The sequence below is a fragment of the Melospiza melodia genome, chromosome 24 (genome assembly GCF_035770615.1).
Source record: "Melospiza melodia melodia isolate bMelMel2 chromosome 24, bMelMel2.pri, whole genome shotgun sequence".
In the NCBI taxonomy this organism is placed as follows: Eukaryota; Metazoa; Chordata; class Aves; order Passeriformes; family Passerellidae; genus Melospiza; species Melospiza melodia.
The window spans coordinates 12,815,041-12,835,262 of record NC_086217.1 but is presented as its reverse complement, the minus strand read 5'-3'; the positions used below and the strand labels follow the sequence as shown (position 1 = coordinate 12,835,262).

The following is a 20,222-nucleotide window of genomic DNA, read 5'->3' as shown; positions in this document are numbered from 1 at the left end:
TCATAATTTCTCCACCCACCTGTGCTCCAGCATGTTAATCTTTCTTCTCTGCTGACTTCATAGAGGCTCCACATTTAGTAGAGGTAGACTTACTCCTTTTCTGATTGTCATACAGAAACTGGTGGTTCTCTGAGCCTGATGCTCCTTCAGGATCGTTTTTTTTTTCATCCTTATCAACCCCACAGGTCTTATGGTCCATTTGATTAGTTGGGGTGTCTTTTTCTTTTTATTTTAATAGTAGAGACTCCGTGGGTTGTTCCTGTGTGGGTGTTCCTGCAAATATGCTTGTTTGTCACAACATGTCAAGAAGACAAGACACATATACTTTCCTCTGTGTGAAATCTTACTAGCCTTGTTGCTTTGTGGATCTCAGCAACAGGGAGAAGTTAAGAGATGGAGGACGTGGTGATTGCAGGCATTGCAGGAAGGCTGCCAGAATCTGACAACTTGCAAGAGTTTTGGGAAAACCTGCTTAATGGAGTTGATATGGTCACAGAGGATGATCGGAGGTGGAAACCAGGTGAGTGCTTATTGTCCCTCCTTTTGGAGCCCTGAGTTCTGAGTGTTTTAGAGGAATTATCCTATGAAAAGAGAATTTATGAGATTGAAATCCTTCCAGACGTGAATTAACTTCTGGTAAATCATCGAGAAATTCAGTAACAGAATACTTTTTTGAAGTGATTTGCAGAAGTCAAAAGCAGCTTTTCTTTTTCTTTTAATTGGTGACTGACTGGAACCACTGTTTAGACTATATGTGCTTGGTACAACTTGCCAAAGTAAAAATGGTTAAACTGGATAGGTGTCTTTTGCTGCTATATCCAGGGGAATCCTAAAAATTAAAATTGTTTTTGCTAATGCAGCATTCTCATTCCCAGATGAGGTAGGTCAGTAGATACTCATGCAACCCTCTGAGTACTGCACATGGGAGTAAGGTTTCATGTGTAATTGAAAATCAACTTTGGTCATTCTGTACTGTCTCTCAGCTTGTAGCCACTTCACCGTTTATGGATTTTGGGACTCTGTCAAATTTTTCTTCCCAGGAATTTATGGACTGCCCAAGAGAAATGGAAAGCTCAAGGATCTAAGCAAATTTGATGCCTCTTTTTTTGGGGTTCACCCCAAACAAGCTAACACAATGGATCCCCAACTTCGCTTGTTGTTGGAAGTTTCTTATGAAGCTATTTTGGATGGAGGTAAGTGGCTGAATGACTGAAGAGGGAGAATTAAGCTGTATTGTCTCTCTGTAACAGGTGTAGACATGCACTTGTGTGATGAGAACTCTGACAAGGGAAAGCCATCACATTAGAGAGGAGATCCAAGACATGCTGTGGGGTTCTAGATCCCAGTATAAGGGTTACAACAAAGCTGTTGTCTCTGAAACGCAAACAAAGAAATCAGTGCTGACTGCTAGCAAATCTGTACCTGTATTATATGGTACAACCAGTATGACAGAATCACTTCAACAGTCCATGGTTCTAGAGCTTTTCTGTTTTTCTCTACCCTAACATTTCATAATAATTCCTTTGTAAAAGGAAAATAAGGATGACTTGATTAGAATTCTCATGCATGGTCTAAAAGAATGACAGATGGCCTGATGTATTCCTGTCTAATGGCCAGATTCTTGGAAAGCCTTTAGAATTTGATCTGTTCCTAAAGAAGGCTTTCCTAGGAAGTGTGCTTTCAGAAATAGGAGTCTCTCTCTTCTATCACTGCCAGTGTTTTGAGATTTTGAGTTACTTATCCACCGAGCCAAGAAGTTTATTCTTCATGTTAATTAGTTTCTTGTCAGAACATAAGCAGATAGGGAAAAAGTTGGAACCACCTCACTAGTACTGACTAGTTACAAATTGAAAGAGGGTGAATTTAGGTTAGATATGAGGAAAAAATTCTTTACTGTTAGAGTGGTGAGGTATTGGAAGACGTTGTTCAGGGAGGCTGCGGGTTCTCCAACCCTGGCAGTGTTCAAGGCCAGGTTGGGTAGGGTCTTGAGCAGTGTGGTATAGTGTAAGATGTCCCTGCCTGTGGCACTGGGGGCTGGGACTAGATGATCTTTTAAGGTTCCTTCCAACACTTAACATTCTGTGACTTACTGAAATGAATTTTTGCTTCTCTGCTTGTAAGCCCCCATCTAGAGATTGAATATTTGTCTCCAGAACGCCTTAAAGCACAGCGAAGAAACAGCAGAGGTTTCTGACAGTAGACCTTGCTATGTGTTTTTTTTAGAGCAAAGTTGTTTCTTGTTCTGGTTGTTGGCTGGTTTTATACTTAAGAATTCTCATGTCTGTCTTGTACTCCAGATCTCAGCTGGAGATAGATACTGATGTGCTCACATGACATTTCATGTGCTGTGATTTTTCTCCCATTCAGTCTGCTCCTTTTCTCTCTACTGGAAATCAACAGTTAGCTTCTCCTGTCAGCATTTGTACTTTTCGTAGTCCGTGCACTTTTTTGCACAAGACTCTAGCAATGCCCAGCTAGGCTGAAAAGCTTTGTCAGGGCAAAGTATGTTCTGGCGGAAGGCCAATACCAAACTTCTGATGGACTCTGAAGTAAGACATGTAAGGTCTGCAGCTGAAACTGTTGAAAGGTTAGTAAGGGTAAGGGAACAATGCTGCAGGCCTGCCAGAAAGGGGCAATAAAAAGTTTTTGGGAAACTGATGCAAGTGAACCTGATATCTCCCCAGTTTGCCCTTCATTTTGTTTACTGTAATCTACCTTCCAATCCCCATAGGTATTAATCCGGGCACCCTCCGTGGCACAGATGCAGGTGTATGGGTTGGTTGCAGTGGGTCAGAGGCTGGTGAAGCCTTTAGCCAAGATCCAGAAGAGCTTTTGGGATACAGTATGACTGGCTGTCAGCGTGCTATGCTTGCCAACAGGATTTCCTACTTCTTTGACTTTAAAGGTAAGTGTCCCCCCAAACCTGTTGATGCTGATCAGCAATTGCAGTTTCAACATGATTGTACCACAGTTTCTGTAGAGGACTGGAATGGATATTATGGCACAGATCCCTTTTGGAAAGAGAAAATAGCATGTAATTGTTCTTAGTTACATACGAAAAGTAAAAAATATGTAGTGACTATATGATAGGACTCCCTGTAAGGCTTTTTATAACTGAGCTGCTGCTGCTGGTGTTCATTTGAAAGGTGGTGATGTCAGGAAGCCTTTATGGCCTTTGGACTGCTGTTTGGTACCAAGATGTGTGGAAGTCAGCTAGACCAGAGATAGACTGCTATTGACTGTAGCAGTTGGGGTTTTTTTTTATGTAAAGTGGAAGAAGTAGGTGAGCCACAGAAATGATGCAATTGCCAGTATGGGTATGATTCCGTCCATGTATGGTATTGAAGGGAATGGAGAAATGGTAGTTGATGTGGATTGCAGCAGAGAACAGAGATGATGGCAAAGGCAGCATCAGGAAGGACAAGGGATTTTTATTGATGAGAATGGGTAATTAGATGAGACTTGCCTGTAAAGCTGCGTTCTCTTTTTGATGGAGAGACAGAATTTTTTAAAATGCCCTTAAAGCAGATCTGTTCACAATTTTTTCCCACTTTTCTCATGCTATACCTTCTAAGTAGGCAGAGATGGTGATTCTAGCCTCCCATGGCATCAGGTTTATGTGCTATGTTCTGAAGCAACTCTTATTTAACATTATTTTTAATATGCTTCTTGTAATCCCATCCTGTCATCTTTGGAGAAGAATTTAGGATATTAAGGTTGTTTTTCCTTATGTTTTTTAAGGACCAAGCCTCACTGTTGACACAGCCTGCTCCTCTAGTCTCGTTGCTCTGGAAAACGCTTATAAGGCAATTCGTCATGGGCGGTGCAGTACAGCCCTAGTAGGCGGGGTGAACCTCTTGCTGAAACCCAACACATCTGTGCAGTTCATGAAACTGGGTCTGCTTAGTCCTGATGGTGCCTGCAAGGCTTTTGATGCTTCAGGTAAGGCATAAGTACAAAAGCTTATGTTGTACGAGAGTAACTTACTGTACAGTCTGTGACCAGCTACTCTTTCAATACAGCAAAGAGCTAACCTTGTAGTTGTTCCAATGTGCACTGTTTGGGCCATACCCTGATCTATGTTGCATCTTCTATTGAACCTGGAAAATTAACTGTGAGGAAGAAATTGATACATATGGTTCATCCCTCTGCCTCTGGAGAAAAATAAGCTGTCTCTTTATGGAAAATTTCTGTTGTGAAATTTATGTTGAGCACTGTATCTTTCTAGGTCATGACATTTTTCTTCAAAAGAAATAGATATGTCATATTCTCAAAACAGTCTGTTTTAAGCAGTAATCTTCCTGCATGGTGTTTGGCAACATTTTACAAGGCAAAGCAGAAGTTATGACTTGTTCCCTCTCTGTTCTCAGGAAATGGATATTGTCGCTCTGAAGCTGCTGTTGTTATTCTTTTGACCAAGAGATCTATGGCTAAGAGGATCTATGCCACAGTTATAAATGCTGGAGTTAACACTGATGGCTTTAAGGAGCAAGGTAGGTCTTGAGCTACCTACCTTGTGAGATACCTACAGAACTGTTCAGTCTAGAGTCTTGGCCATAAAAAATGGTCTGTTGTAGGGTTCTTTAGATGTTTTAGAATATTTTTTTTTGTGTTTGGGGATTTTTTTTTCATTTTCTGGTTTTGATAATGCAAAGTTCAGGACCCTGTTTTGTAAGAAACTTAAAGGAGAAAAGCGGTGATTTTTACTGAAGTAACAGCAGTGTTCTCTTACTAGTTCAGCATTCCTTAAACATCTCTGCAGTAACTTCTGCAGTGATGGTAGAAATGTAGGTATAGTATTATAACTGTAAAGCTCTTACCCTGCTGTTGTCCAGCTTCTCCTGCTCTCCAATTGTGGTGACAGAAAGCTTCACGTGTTCTACTTAACCTAGAAATCTAGTATTCTGTTAACCAGTATCTTTCCACCCTAGCCTAACTCATTGCTTTAAGTTAATTCCTGGTTTCTCTGCTCTTCTTACAAAGAGCCTGAGTGTTTGGTGCTAAGAACATGGTGAAAAGGTCTTTGGTTTTTGGGGAGAGACCTGGCAGCCTAAAGTAAATGAAAGGATGCTAAAATCAGAACAGGAGGTACCTGATAGGAGAGTGGAATTGATGGCAATTTTGATCCTAGGTGTGACATTCCCATCTGGACAGATGCAGGAGAAGTTGATCAGATCTTTGTACAGCGAAAGTGGTGTCAAACCTGAAGAAGTGGAGTATATTGAAGCTCATGGGACAGGCACCAAGGTCAGCATGGTCCCTTAGGGACTGAGTGTTTTCTTCCCTTGCATTTCTTGCCACACTTTCCATTAAATTATTCTTTGTTTTCCCAAAGTAAAATCCTTTTGCCTTCTACCAATTAGTAGAGTATATTCTGCTTCACAACTTTTGGACTTTGCCCAAACACCATAATCTTTCAGATTTCTCTTTTGGGGTGTGTTTTGGAAGTGCTGGCTAATAGCCATTCTGATTCTCTTCATACTAGGTTGGAGATCCACAGGAAGTAAACAGCATTACAAGTATATTCTGTGACTGTGAGCGGGAGCCACTGTTGATCGGATCAACCAAGTCAAATATGGGTCATCCAGAGCCTGCCTCAGGGCTTGCTGCATTAGCTAAGGTAACAGGAGACTTGAGAAGGAAAATTCGGGATGGTGGGTAACACCAGTGTGTGGGGTTTTGTTTGTTTGGTTTAGGGAAAATCTGCATTGATTTAGGGTGTTCACTGATAATTATAAGAACTCAGATGTTTCTCATTAACTACTTGCCTCACATGTGAATACTTTTAAAAGCTCATGTGGCTGTCCTGCAAACCACCAGATGCTTAGGTGGCCCTCTGCTGTGTTCACACACTTCAGTTCCTGCTTCCTACTGAATTCTGTAGGAGCGTAGCTCTGCTCAGAATGAAGGCTTTGGGATCCTTTTGTTAATCCTTGTTGTTTACTTTGTCAGTCCTTACACTGGACTTTCCAACAGAGCTCTGCTGCAAGTCGTTTGGGTTTGAGGCACATACATGTAGAGACATTTAGATGTTTGGAGTAGATGACAGTGACCAAAGATGAGAGGCAATGTGGGCTTTCAGTGCCAAAAGAGCAGATGATCTTCTGGCTTTCTGTCAGGGATGTGTCATCTCTTCCTCTTCTCTCTTAGGATGGCAGGAAGCCAGGTGAGTTCTCTGGGATGAGGCTACCAGCATGAATAACTGTCTGTCTGTCTGTCTCAGCAACCAGCTTGCTAACTACCGCTGTAGGCAGACAGTCATCTATTGGCTCTGGCTGCTAAACTGCTTAGCAGAGAGCTAGCTAATGTTCACACTTGTTTGTAAGCCTATTACTATAGAACCTTGCAAACCAAAGTCACATATACTGCCACTGCTAGAATTTTAGACTCTTCGAAGTGGTTGCTTGTGACCCAAATACAACTCACTGTGTAGTAGCCTCACCTGCATGGCAATAGCAGTGTCCATCTCTCTGTAGAGAAAAGTTTAGGGTTTTTAGAGCCTTTATCTCTGACTGACACATTCCTCATAGAAAGAATGATAGCCTAGTCATAAAATAAGCTTCTCAATCCATACTGTGTTGTATGTAACAGTTTGTTTAGTGTAGTTCTGTGATCTGTCAGGACAGGATCATAACTTTGAGGTACTGTTGCCCCCCATCTCTACACCAAAACCAGTGTTTCTTAGACAGTAACTGTCTCAGTATGTCTTCAGTTTGTATAAGTGTTTTCTTCTGGAATTCCATAAAATGCTGCTATGTGAGGTATCGGGAAATTTGATCTTGAAAGTATCAGGTTTCAGACTTGAAGATAATCCAATAATTATATGGATAGGTAGGAATGAAACTAAGGCTTGCTGAGGCCTCTTCAGTCAAATTCTGATGAGGAAGGGAAAACTCACCTGCATCTTTGAATTACTCAGCCTGTCTAATCACTTGCCTTGCAGCCAAGACAAAGCTTTTGGTGGCACTGGTGGTATGCTCACTATACTGTGCTCTCAAACCTAGGTAGAAACCATGGCAAACCTAAAGTACAATATATATCAGTGTAAACCAGCAGCACATTCAAAGTGCATAGTATTGTAGGTGTAGGACAGTGTGCATGAAAATCCTTACAGCTTTAAACATGTTGACTATGAGTTGAAGCTGTATATTTATACTGGTTGTTCTCCCAGGTAAGCTGCCATGTCTGATAGTCAACTTGAAGGAGCAGTTCCCAAGACAGTATGTCTCTCTGACCATTCTGGGGTGATGAAGGAACTGTCAGACATACAGAGCACACTGTGTTTGCAGCTGACCTTGTTGCCTGGAATTTACTGGGCTTGTTCTGCAGATGAACGTGGGCTTGGTGTCATGAGCTGTATGTAGAGAGAAGCTACTGAGAGAAGGGAGCTCTTGCTTTTTTTGGCACAGATATTTTGGTCCTCGCACTGTTTCAGTACTTTCCTTTGGCTCTGCCAGTTCTGCCCAGTCTGCTGTTTCTGCTTTTTTGAATCAAGAAGACAAAAAAAATGGGTGTAAAGCATCAAGCAGACTTCTTTACCAGTGCTTCAGCTTGATTCTTTTGCAGCAAAGCAAGAGATAGGAGCATTTTGTTGCAATAAGGAAGAGGATTTGTGAATGCATGTGACTGGGAAGGGATGGAGTGGAAAGTGATAAAGGGATAGGATCTGAAAGAGAAAAAAGATGATGTGATAGTCTTAGTACCTAGGCTGTTTTTCCAGCAAGACTGCATGGCTTGCCAGTTAGAAAGAGACTGGAAGCTAAACTTTATGCTACTACGCTCAACTTCCCTGCTGACTTCCTGCATGGTCTGAAAATTTGCCTAGGTGATGCAGTTGCTACCTCAGTAACATCAATAATGCTATTCTCTGAAATGTCCCCTTATCCAAACATAGAGAACTGTTTCAGAATATGCTGTATAGTCATTTGTAGTAAAAAAGTAACAAAAGAATGTGTGTCATGAGACAATGTGGAGCACAGAGCATTCTGTTTTTTCTTTCAGGTCATTCTCTCTCTGGAACATGGGCTGTGGACTCCAAATCTTCATTTCAATACCCCAAATCCAGATATTCCTGCCTTACAAGATGGCTCCCTGGAGGTAGTTTGTAAACCAACACCAGTGAAAGGTGGCCTTATCGGTATCAACTCTTTTGGTTTTGGGGGTGCTAATGCTCATGTCATTCTGAGGCCAAATAAGAACAAATGCCCACCTCTGGAGACTAGTAACATGCCAAGGCTGGTTCAGATTTCTGGCAGAACCCAGGAAGCTGTGGAAACACTAATTCAAGAGAGCAGAAAACATGGAGAATGCAGCCCATTTGTAAGCCTGCTCAGCGACATCTCTGCAGTTCCTGTGTCCTCCATGCCCTTCAGGGGCTACACACTGGTTGGCACTGAAAGTGACATAAAAGAGGTTCAGCAAGTTCAAGCATCTGGTAGACCACTCTGGTACATATGCTCGGGTAGGTGTGCAGCATTGAATCCAGGCTTTTCTATTCCTCTTTAGATCTGGGACTTGAGCAATTGTATTCTGTGCTCTAATGTTATTTTACAGTGTAGCATGAGGAAATATTTTGCAACTCTGTAACATGTTTAGGAGTCCTGTGTTTTCTGTATTTTATCAAAACCTTCCAACTTAACTGTCTTCTGATTATAGTGAAACCCAGCAAATAACAACCAGTGCCCAGTTTAAAGAATGTAAGAAATGTACAATGCTTTGCTCTTAGTTAGAATTCTTTAACTGCCAGAGGAAAGTGTGTTGTGTCTGCTCCTGTTTCAGAGTATTACTAAAAGCTCACTTTCTCCTTGCCTATCCTGCAGGCATGGGAACACAGTGGAAAGGCATGGGCCTGAGCCTTATGAAGCTGGATCTGTTTCGCCAGTCTATATTGCGTTCAGATCAGGCTTTGAAGAACACAGGCCTTAAGGTCTCAGAGCTGCTGCTGCAAGCAAATGAGAGCACTTTTGATGACACTGTTCATGCATTTGTTGGACTAGCTGCTATTCAGGCAAGACTCAGTGGGCTAGGGGAGGGGGGTAGTGGACTCAATCTACATAAGCACCTTCTGCTAATGTGTCTGTTTGGCTGGTAACACTTTATATCAATTTATGGAAGCTTGTTTTGTGTAATCAGCAAGTGGCAGCTGTTGGAAATACCTCTCTGAGAGGAGGGAGTGCATTGTGCCCTTGGCAGTTTCAGACTTTGCCACTTCGAGGTACATAGCAAACTTTTTGGTATAGATAGTCTTGGTTTCACTGATTTTTTTCTTACAAGATGTTTGGATTAATACTGGTCTGAACTGATTTGCATGTGTTTCTGTATGTATGTGTGACACAGTTTCTTCCATTAAGAGCTTTAGGAATGTCTTTAAGTTTTAGGCAAATGTTTGTGCCAAGGAGCAAGGTTCCATTTAATGTTTTCTAAAATTTGTTCTGAAATGAACTAAGTCAAGCTGAATGAAGCATCTTCATGATTCTGAGTGTCAATGTGGTATTCATGGTTTCTTAATAAACTAGAGGCCAAGCTTTTAAAGTGATCTGGAAAGCTGGTCTTAGCCTCTTACTTTGTACAGAAACATTCTTGGCAGCCTTTTATCGTTGGAAATACTTTCTCAGTGGAAAATTACATTGTGAAGAGTCCCAGACAGTACTGGAGTTGCATGATGATTCTTGGGATTGCTTTGAAAGGAGGATGGAGCTGTAGTTGTGGGGAAGAACAAAAGCAGTGAGGCCAAGAATGTCTGAACCAAAAAGTTTATTATGTACTTGCTACGTGTGTGTACCTTTGAGGCCTGACACCTTCTTACTCTGGCATGGAATCTAATTTTAGTTCTGCTTGCAGATTGCTCAGATTGATATGCTGAAGGCTGCAGGTCTGCATCCCGATGGGATTGTGGGCCACTCAGTGGGAGAACTAGCTTGTGGCTATGCAGACAACTCCTTAAGTCATGAAGAAGCCATTCTTGCTGCTTATTGGCGGGGACGATGCGTTAAAGAGGCCAAATTGCCACCTGGAGGAATGGCTGCTGTTGGTAGGTACACCCTTACCAAAAGAGTGATACAGGAACGTGCATCTGATCTCTATTGTATGTCATTGGTATAAAACTGGTCTCTGAAACTATCATGTCTCTAAAATCTTGGCCACTGTATCCTCCTCTTTGTTTTCTTCTGATGTAGAACAGGCTCTTAAGTATTTAAGTGGATAAAATGGTAGTGATCTCTGTCCTGGAATACATCAGGATTTTGGTAACCATCCAAAATTTAAGTGGAAATGGAGAGATTTATTGCCAAGTGACCAATGAAAGGCTTCATAAATAATACCTTAAAACAAGGTAAAAATGTAAAGAATTGGATTTTTTTGCTCTCTATAGATTTGTATCATACACACACAGATGTGTGTGTGTATGTATGTTGGGGGTATTTTGTAATTTTTTTTCCAAAGGAGACTTGTGATTGTCTGCAGGAGTAATGAGATCTGAAAACAGTAAGCCACTGTGATGTAGCGGCCAGCTGGCTAGTGGAATTTACTATGGCCTAATAGCACTTGGGAATAAGCTTTCTCCTGAACAAGCTTTACTTTGTGTATGTGTAAGTCATATCGTTTTGCCTACTGTCAGGTAAAATTTTGGACCCAGCAGTTTTGCTTTGTAGTGCAACTTTATAGTGACTTACATGCTTAAAAGTAAAATAATTATTGGTAGCACTGTTGTTCTTCTGTTTCTTATTGGATGCAGGGTCAATTAAAACCTGAAAACACTTTGGAGAAAAGTTGTTGCAGGTATAATGCTGTCTGTTGGATTAGAACACTTGCTATAATCTCAGATTTCTTAATTTAGGTAATGCTCCAAAGGACTACCTACCTAATTAAGCTTTTTTCCCCCCTTGAGATTAAATAAATTACACTCTTATCATAGAATTTGGAAGTCTACATATAGTATGTTTTTGGTAATCTAATGTTGAGTTCAAGTTCTTCCTGTGACTTGTATCTGTGTAATGTTATGACCAGATGCTTCATATTTAATCTGACATGCCACTAGAGTTACTGATTTGTATGGCTATTTTCTGTCTCTCAGCAATCCAAGCTAGAGCAGGGAAGAGAACACATGGGCTTGGCTCCTAGAAACTAATGGCAACATGAGACTAAACAACCACTTCTGCAGCTTCTTCGAAAGTGTGGGGGTTACCCCCACCTCATTCATTAATGGGATGGTGCAAAGATTGGGCCTTGTGTTCATCTTAACTGTGAAAAATGTTATGGTAAAGCTCTAGGGTAAATATTCTTAGCTTTTGCAGAATTGCTTTGGAGGGGAGAGGGAGGTACCCATCAGTCTCTTGCAAGTATTTCCCAATTTTGCAAAGTGCTGAATTGAGCAGAGTGACTGTGCACTAAATATTTCCTCCTCTTATGAGGCTCATAACTAGAAACCCTTTTGTTTTCCTGTGGCCTTCCTTCTGCAGGTCTGACATGGGAGGAGTGTAAACAACGCTGTCCTCCAAATGTGGTACCAGCCTGTCACAACTCTGAGGACACTGTCACTGTTTCGGGGCCTCTGGTGAGCATGAGACTGACAGAGTGTGTACCGGGATTGTGAGTAGGACCTGCAAAGTTCAAGTTTGAAGAAAGCATGAAGCTTGCTTAGAGTGCAGCTGCTTGAAAAGGGGAGCTGATTGAAGTGGTGGAGTGGACATAATACATTGTATAAACTTACACACTCAAATAGTCTGTGAGAGGAAGTGATATTGGTGCCTCAGTAAGCTAGTAATAAAATGTCTTCTATCCATGGGCATAAAGGATGATAAATTATAAGACTGAGAAGGGCAATAACTTCATGACTGCTGTGGCTTCCCTTAAATGGTAACTGATGAAGGGTATGGAGGGACTACACTGGCATGTACAAATACCTAGTATTTTGTGAGCTTCTCTCTTAGTTCACTTATGTTTTTGTTCTTAGGACTCTGTGAATGAGTTTGTAGCCAAACTGAAGAAAGAGGGTGTGTTTGCAAAGGAGGTGCGCAGTGCTGGCGTCGCCTTTCACTCCCATTACATGGCATCTATTGCCCCAGCACTGTTCAATGCTCTGAAAAAGGTAATATTGCCAAACCATGACTTGCATGGCTTATGCTCTGACCCCTGGGTTGCCTATAGGTCATTTTCAGCTTGAGGGGACTCCTTTTTTCAGAAGGAAGAGAAAATCTCTTGAAGAACGTGTAGACCTCTGTGAGATCTGATGTTTGAAATCACTTGGCCTGGAGCAGGAGGATGTCCTGAGCAATCAACCTGCAAAAAGGAGGAGCTACTTGCTTTTGCTGATCCTGTTGTTCTCTATGACTTGTAACTCTTTCTCCTGTCCTTCTTTCTTGACTGTCTGTAGGTCATTCCACACCCTAAACCTCGCTCAGCACGATGGATCAGTACATCTATCCCTGAATCTCAGTGGCAAGGTGATCTGGCTAGGAATTCCTCTGCAGAGTACCATGTGAACAACCTCGTGAATCCAGTGCTGTTCCATGAAGGTCTGAAGCATGTTCCAGAGAATGCCGTTGTTGTAGAGATTGCTCCACATGCTCTTTTACAGGTATCCTGTTTGATCATCATGCTGTTACAAGGAGTTTGAAGGTCTGATGACCCTCAAACTGGGGAAGACTGCAGCTTTTTTTTCCCCCCCCCTAGTTCTGAGAGTACTTGCTTCCTTCAGTACTTCTGAGCTTTTCCCAGTTTTAATGCTTGGTTTTTTGTTTGTTTCTTCATGATTTTTTAGGAGGTGGTGTATGTTAATATTAAAAATAAAAAAATAAAAAAAATCCCTAACACACTACCACTTCCTTACCCAGAAATTCACATTACTGCTGCTATTTGTTCCTGTGTGCTTCAGATAACTGATAGCCAGCTTTCTGAACTGCATATAATGAGTAAGGAAAGCATTTCATTGTTTGGATCTAATGGAGAGTCTGTACAAAATTTATGGTGGAGTGAGACATGCAAAGAATTAACAGACCTTCTCTATAAAAAAAAATCTTTTACCATCTGTACTCTGAATTTGGGTTGAGGTTTTGTCTTAAGAGGTGGTGGATAACAGTGGTGTTTTCCCCTCTTCTCCTAGACCAAGTAGACTGAAACCACAGAAGCTTACTTTCTTCTTAGACTCCTTTCTCTAATGAGATCAGATCATTATTCTTTTCTCCCCGCCCTATCAAAATTGATTCTCGTGGAATTAGCTCCATAGTAGAGAGTGCAGAACATGAGGTGCATTGGGAAACACTTGCTCCTCAGGATCAGTGGTGTGGTCTTGTCTGTGTCTCTTAAGTCTCAAGGACTGTCTTTTTTATTTGGTCAGTGGCACGCAAGAGGAGAAGTCTTAGGAAGAATAATAATTACTCATGATCAAGATTAATAGTTACACAGTGCTTCTTAGTTTCAGCCCAGTGTATTTTTACTATGTCATGTTAGTCTTATGCTTTGAAAGTGATTTGAAGGGAGAATCAGGAGTACTGTTTTAAAATTGGGCATATATTTTTTCGATAGAGACTTTATGCCTCATGTTGAAATCATTGAACAATTTTGGACTCTAATGCAAGTGACTAAGACTTCATTGTCTGTGTTTGAAAGTATCCTGATTTTCTCATGTAAAGACCATGGGATCAAATTGAAGAGAAGATAAAAATTGGGTCAGGTGTTCAAGGCTGAGTTTTTTGGTCTAATAGCTTATGCTTGAAAGATGCTCTAGGATACTTCAGACCATAAGGTGCTGCTCCTGGCAAGGGAGTGTGTGCAAGTGGGAGGCATGAGACGGTGACTTAGCAGTTTTTCAAGTGCACGTTGTGGTTTTACCTCACAGTCTACTTGGGAGTGTTTTGGCAGAATTACATTAATATTGTGTAGGTTCTGCTTCATTAGATGTGCAACAGCTAGGGTTGCTGGAAGGGTACTCTTCCCTGTTAAAGTGGTGTTTGTGCCAGCAGCTAGCACTGAACTCTTGGCACAGATGCATAAGTGGTTTGGACACTATAGACAAAAATTCAGAGACAAAGTAGTAAGTAATGCCTTCCACCAGTGATTTATGGATTCTGCTTGACCAGGCTATCTTGAAGAGAACTTTGAAACCAACTTGCACCATTCTGCCTTTGATGAAGAAAGATCACCAAAATAATTTGGAGTTCTTCCTAACACAGATTGGCAAGATTCATTTAACTGGGTAAGGAGACATGGGGAGGAGGGTAAGTGGGATAACAGAAGGGAATTCAGGTCTCTTCTCCAATATAAATGTCTTCATATGGAATCAAACACTCCTTCAAGAAACCTTTAAATAAATGGGATGTGCATTTGTGCTTTACATACTTAGCATGCTCACTTGTGAAGTGTTCCTGTGGGTTAGAGACTGCTTGGTCAGGGAAGGTGCCTTCTAAAGAGAAGTCCCATTTTAAAGGCCTAGGAACCTGGCACTAGCTTCTGGAAATAAATTTTGCATCTTATAGACTGTTAATTATAAATTTGGCTGCAGTAAGTGTTCATGGTACATCTGACATGGAGTTTGAGACCAATTACTGCCTGACCTCTTAAGTATTATAACCAATTTTTTTTCCTTACTTTTTCTTCCCGTCCCTTCTCCCATGTCTTGATTATTTTTGTCTTTTTAGGATAAATGTTCTTGGAAATAACTTGTTCCCATCCATGGAATACCCTGTCCCTGTGGGAACACCCCTTATTTCTCCATGCATCAAATGGGACCACAGTCAGGACTGGGATGTTCCAACAGCTGAAGACTTTCCAGCAGGTTCCAAAGGCTCTGCATCTGCTTCAGTCTACAATATTGGTGTGTTGCTCATTTGGGGTCTATTATTTGTTTTTCACTTTCCTGCTTTACCTGTGTGTTTCCTTTTGTAATAGTAAGAATAGAATACTCAAAACAGCATCCTGGAAGCCATCCTCTGAAGCTTAAATGTTTGGTTTGGATTGACAAAAACCTTTATCTGTTTCTGAAATGGGATGAGAGAACATGAACAAACCAGGAACCTCTGTTGCTTTAGACTAAGAGTAATTCTAAGGGCTTCATATTGTCAGGCAGGATAGTTGGGGAAACTAGAGCATCTTGTGGATATTGAGGGGGAAAACCTCTTTGTTAGTGTTTTTATTATTTTTCTTTTTCTCTTTGTTGTTTGACAGATGTGAGTCCTGACTCTCCTGACCACTACTTGATTGGTCACTGCATTGATGGCAGAGTTTTGTACCCTGCAACTGGGTACCTGGTGCTGGCTTGGCGAACACTGGCGCGGTCTCTTGGTGTAGCTATGGACGAAGTGGCTGTTACATTTGAAGATGTCACAATTCATCAGGCAACTATCATTCCCAAAAAGGGTGAGTGAGGAGTGCTGGTATAACTGCACAACTGTGTAGTGAAGATGGAGGGAGAGGAAGGAAAGGAATGCATGGGAAAAGTGAGGAGGAATGCAGGAGAGAGACTAAAGAGGAGTGCAGCATGACTGAGCAAAGGAATGGGTTCACATAGTCAAGCAGTATGCATTATGGTTGTCTTATTACCTGTTGTGAGTAGTAAGTTTAGCGATAGTGAAGGAAAAAGTTCTGCTTGAGAATGGTAGAGATAAATGACCTCCTGTCTTCCTCAATGTTTCTTGCAGGATCAGTACAGCTGGAAGTAAGACTTATGCCTGCTTCCCGCTGCTTTGAGGTATCAGGAAATGGGAATCTGGCTGTCAGTGGTAAGTGAAGGAAATATAAGTGTATATGTACAATCTTAGTAAATCCATTATTTATAAATAATGGTAATGATCATTATTCTTGTTACTGTGCCCTTCAGGGAAGATTTCGCTCCTGGAAGACACTGCTCAGAACAATTTCCGTAACCAGACAGATGGCCTTCGGACTCAAGCAGACAGGAGCTCAAAGCCTGGGCTCTTGAAAGATGACATTTATCAAGAGCTGCATCTGCGTGGATATAATTATGGACCAACTTTCCAGGGTGTTCTAGAATGCAACAGTGAAGGTAAATTTCCTTTCAAAAGAAGCACAGGGTATCATAATGATGACTATTTGATCTTTTAATACCATTTGTATTATAACAGTTCACCTGACTGTGCCTTGTGAGGTAATTATACTTTGTGTGATAGGAGAGAACAACAAAGAGCATTGAGAAAGCTGTTCTTTCCAGTGTAGAACTGTGTGGTGGAATTTACAGGGGAAGCTGGGTACATACACCAAACTTAGCATTAAATAAGCAGTGACATTCTAGCATCTGATGAATGATGAAATAGTGAGGCTTTCTCTTCCTCTTCTGCAGCAACTGCAGGGAAAGTTCTGTGGAATGGGAACTGGGTGACCTTCCTTGACACTCTGCTGCACATGCTGATCTTACCTGAGACTGGCCGCAGTCTGCGCTTACCCACGAGGATTCGCTCGGTCTGTATTGATCCAGTGCTGCATCGTGAGCAGGTGTGCCAATACCAGGACAATATAGAAGGTAATGTCTCTCATGCTTGAACTTCTGCTGGTTGCTTTGACTACTGGGTGAATGTGTGAATTCTGAAGTAGTAGGATGAATTTTGATGGGAGGGTCCTCTTAGTCTCCAAGCTCTTCTGCAACTCTGTAACCTCTCTATGAAAGAGTCCCTCATAGCACTGTTCATCAAATCACCCTGAACAAAATATGTTTTTGTTTCCCAACTTACATTTCTTTCCTGACTTTCAGCTTTGGAAGTTGTTGTGGACCGCTGTCTTGATAGCCTTAAAGCAGGAGGCGTTCAGATCAATGGTCTTCATGCTTCTGTGGCACCACGGCGACAGCAGGAACAGACACCTCCCACCCTGGAAAAATTCTGCTTTGTGCCCTACACTGAGAGTAGCTGTTTGTCTTCAAGTGCCCATCTTCATGCCTATCTGGAGCAATGCAAAGGTAGAGTGGGATTGCTTTCTTGTCATACTAGGAGAGTCTTCTAGCCTGAGAGAAGCTGAATACTCCTTCAGAACATCCAAGATATTAAATATTGGTCTCTGTAGAAGACTTCAGCAAGGGTTCTCTGTATGATTGCTGGAAGCTAAAAGCTAGTTCTGCTTGAGCTCTCTAGAATGTGAGAAAGAGTAAAAACCATGAAGAGGGACATCTTTCCTTCTATAACAGTCAGATGTGGTGTTAGATGGCACAACCCCTTCTGCAAGCAGAGAGACACAAATCATCTTTAAGAAGAAATCCAACCTAGTTGCTTTAGACACTGACAGGAGAGCTTACTTAAGTGAGTTTTTAACCTTGGTTTGTTTTTCCTTGTGAACTGCTACGATAGGCACTTTGACTGCAGGCACATATCCAAACAGGGAAAATGATGTAGTGAGGCACACATCAAAGGAATTGTTTGCCACAAGAATAGAATAGGAGCAGTTCAGTCTGTTGTGAAACTGGTAGCTAAATATATTGTTTTTTGATGGGGAGACATCCACTAAACTAATCACCTTAAGTGCCTTTTCATCAAAGAGAAAAATGTTACTTTTTAAAAAAATTTTTACTCTAGTGATGAATTTTGCTTCATCTTGAGAGAATAATTTTTTTCATTCTGTATTGGTAGAGTGTCTTCATGCTTATCCTTAGATTTGACAATAAATTCTAAAGATTTCCTTTTTTTTTTTTTTTCTCCTTAGTTTTCCCCTGCAGTATCCAAATACTGTCCCCAGAGCATATTTTTTCTAGGCTGTGGTGGGAATATTTTATTTTTTGTAATCCAGTTCCTGATCCTCAGTCAGGATTAACTATTTCCCATCAGTTTATAAAGCAAAAGGGCATTTTAGTATATTTGTATCTTCAGAAACTTAAAATTTTCCACCACAGCTCCCTAAATCAATCAAAAGTTTTCTGTTAGTTGCCCTCTTTAGTCAGTCTTACCACAGGTAATTGTGGGGGTGTAGTTTGTTTGACTACAAAGCCTACTTATTTGGGGCAACTACTGCACAATACATAATTATGTGAATGTAAGAGGCTGCACTGTATCTGTGTGTCTGGGCTAATGATATAGGATGCTGTAATATGATGCTGTAATATGTGGTGCTGATCAGCTGGTGTAGCAAATGGAGGCAAGGAGGAAAAGAATTCTTGGAAAATCTTGCCTCTTTCTTTCATTTCTCCCTTCTATTCCATAGGTCTGATCCAGAAGTTACAGTCTAAGGTGGCAGTGCATGGGGTCAAATTAGTCATCCCTGGAGTAGAAAATGCAGTGGCTGCTACGGGGTCCTCGTCCACACAAAAGGGCCTTCATCATATCCTCGCTGAGATCTGCCGTCTGGAACTGAATGGAAACCTCCATTCTGAGCTGCAACAAGTTGTGATTCGAGAGAAAATGCACTTCCAAAATGACCCTCTTCTCAGTGGATTGCTGGATTCTGCAGAGTTGAGGACTTGCCTGGATGTGGCATTGGAGAACATGATCAGTCATAGGATGAAGATAATAGAGGTTAGTTGGAAGCCTGGGATGGGACTGTAGCTAGTGTTTCTAGGCCTTCCAGTAACCTGATTACATACTGCTGTTGTTCTGGTTATAATTCTGGATATCAGTCATGTTTTGATTTGGTTTCTGCTTTTCCTTCCCCTTCTTTTTCTCACAGGCTAATGCAGGAAGTGGACAACTGTTCTCTCGTGTGAAAAGTATTCTGAATGCTCAGCCCCTGTTGCAGCTGGACTACATTGCCACTGACTGCATCCTGGAAAACCTTTCAGCTGTTGAAACAGAGCTACAAGATGCTGGTGTTGTCTCTAGCCGGTGGGATCCATCTAGCCCTCCCTCTGGAAATCTGACCAATGCTGACCTGGTGGTATACAACTGTTCAACAAGTGTTTTAGTGAATACCACTGAAATACTCTCTAATTTGGCAGCTGCTGTGAAAGAAGGAGGGTTTGTTTTGCTACATACTCTTCTTAAGGGAGAAACCCTTGGAGAAATTGTCAGTTTCCTTACAAGCCCAGATCTGCAGCAAAAACACAGCTTCCTAAGTGAGGTAAGCCTCTTGGAAGGACAAATACTTTCACCATGGATAGTCTGAGTCTGCTGCTTGTAGATGCCCTGATGGTAAATGTGTAGTGGGCATTGCTTGCATGCCTTTCCATTGAGGACTTCTACAGAAATATCTAATGAACACTTATTAAGAAGAGAGGACTTGCAAATTACTACATATTAGGTTGAGAGAGTAAACTGTAGGTTCAATCAGGAAAGCCTTTCATAATGCACTGAAAATTATTAATTATCTTTTGTACATCTGTCCAATCTGTATGAAAACACTGGCCAGGACAATTCCTTTATTGTTAAAATCATGTTGCTGGGTGGGGTACAGCTCTACCACTGTAGAATCCTGAAATGCTTCGGTATCAGACTATCTCTCTTACTTTTGATACTGCTGCTTAGAGTGCGATTTTACAAGCTAGTAATTTCTTCTAATGTTAAGGTCCTCCCAGAAGGAAGGCTTTTCTCTTGTATTTTTCTTTTCTTCCTTTCCTCTTCCCTATGTTATCTGATCCCATAATGAGATACAGTATAATAAGCCCTGAGAAGCTGGAGGAGGGAGAGAAGAGTGTCAGCATTGTATCTTCCAACCAGTATAACATACAGATAAACTAATGCCAAAGCTGGTGCAAGAGGAGGAGAGTGAAAGGCAAGGGTAAGGGTGGAAACTGGGGCATCATCTTCTCTTGACATCTGTTAGACCCAACAGTAATGGAAAAATGCACCTCTACTGAACTTACCTATTTTTCCTGATTTGAGGGGATGCAGCCTCTCAGCTCTCTTCTTTTAGAAAAAGAAGAGAATAGCGCTTCCAAGAGTTTGGGTTTTGTTTATAATTCTGGGGTGGGGTTGTTGTATTTTGAATTTTGCAATTACATGGATTCTAGCCATTCCTGAATACATTTTTTCAAGGGGATTTGAGAAGAAAGGTTAAGTTCTTTGCTGTGAATCTTTCCCGGTGAACAGGAGAACAAAGAGAAGGCACTGAGATGCTACCAATAACAAAAACCAGAAATTTGTCATTAGTATCAGTAGCCTGGTATTAGCAAATCCCTGGGAGAAGATATCTGTCCCTTGAATGTTCCTTCTCTGAAGGAAATTATACAAGCCAGGCAAGAGTGTGCAGGACTTACATAGTTCTCAAAGTTTTCTAGATACAGACACTGTCTTTGGACCTTGATATAAGGGATCACACTGTAAAAACCTTCTGCTGGTTTGTGCCTGGCATAGGAA

General features: G+C 41.4%; 1 protein-coding gene across 1 annotated transcript in view; it reads left to right on the top strand.

The window, feature by feature from the left end:
* The window catches only part of FASN (fatty acid synthase), a 41,533-nt gene that overhangs the window by 5,597 nt on the left and 15,714 nt on the right, over positions 1–20,222 (top strand). Inside the window, exons 2-23 of the mRNA XM_063175718.1 lie at positions 374–520; positions 1,041–1,193; positions 2,732–2,905; positions 3,742–3,942; positions 4,371–4,493; positions 5,132–5,247; positions 5,486–5,620; positions 8,002–8,461; positions 8,820–9,007; positions 9,841–10,030; positions 11,457–11,551; positions 11,951–12,085; positions 12,371–12,574; positions 14,076–14,191; positions 14,634–14,809; positions 15,160–15,351; positions 15,633–15,713; positions 15,812–15,997; positions 16,292–16,471; positions 16,700–16,903; positions 18,136–18,446; positions 18,598–18,987. Of these exons, the coding sequence (XP_063031788.1) occupies positions 394–520; positions 1,041–1,193; positions 2,732–2,905; positions 3,742–3,942; positions 4,371–4,493; positions 5,132–5,247; positions 5,486–5,620; positions 8,002–8,461; positions 8,820–9,007; positions 9,841–10,030; positions 11,457–11,551; positions 11,951–12,085; positions 12,371–12,574; positions 14,076–14,191; positions 14,634–14,809; positions 15,160–15,351; positions 15,633–15,713; positions 15,812–15,997; positions 16,292–16,471; positions 16,700–16,903; positions 18,136–18,446; positions 18,598–18,987 (4,137 nt within the window). The 5' untranslated portion in view covers positions 374–393. The remainder of the gene's footprint in view (positions 1–373; positions 521–1,040; positions 1,194–2,731; positions 2,906–3,741; positions 3,943–4,370; positions 4,494–5,131; positions 5,248–5,485; positions 5,621–8,001; positions 8,462–8,819; positions 9,008–9,840; positions 10,031–11,456; positions 11,552–11,950; positions 12,086–12,370; positions 12,575–14,075; positions 14,192–14,633; positions 14,810–15,159; positions 15,352–15,632; positions 15,714–15,811; positions 15,998–16,291; positions 16,472–16,699; positions 16,904–18,135; positions 18,447–18,597; positions 18,988–20,222) is intronic.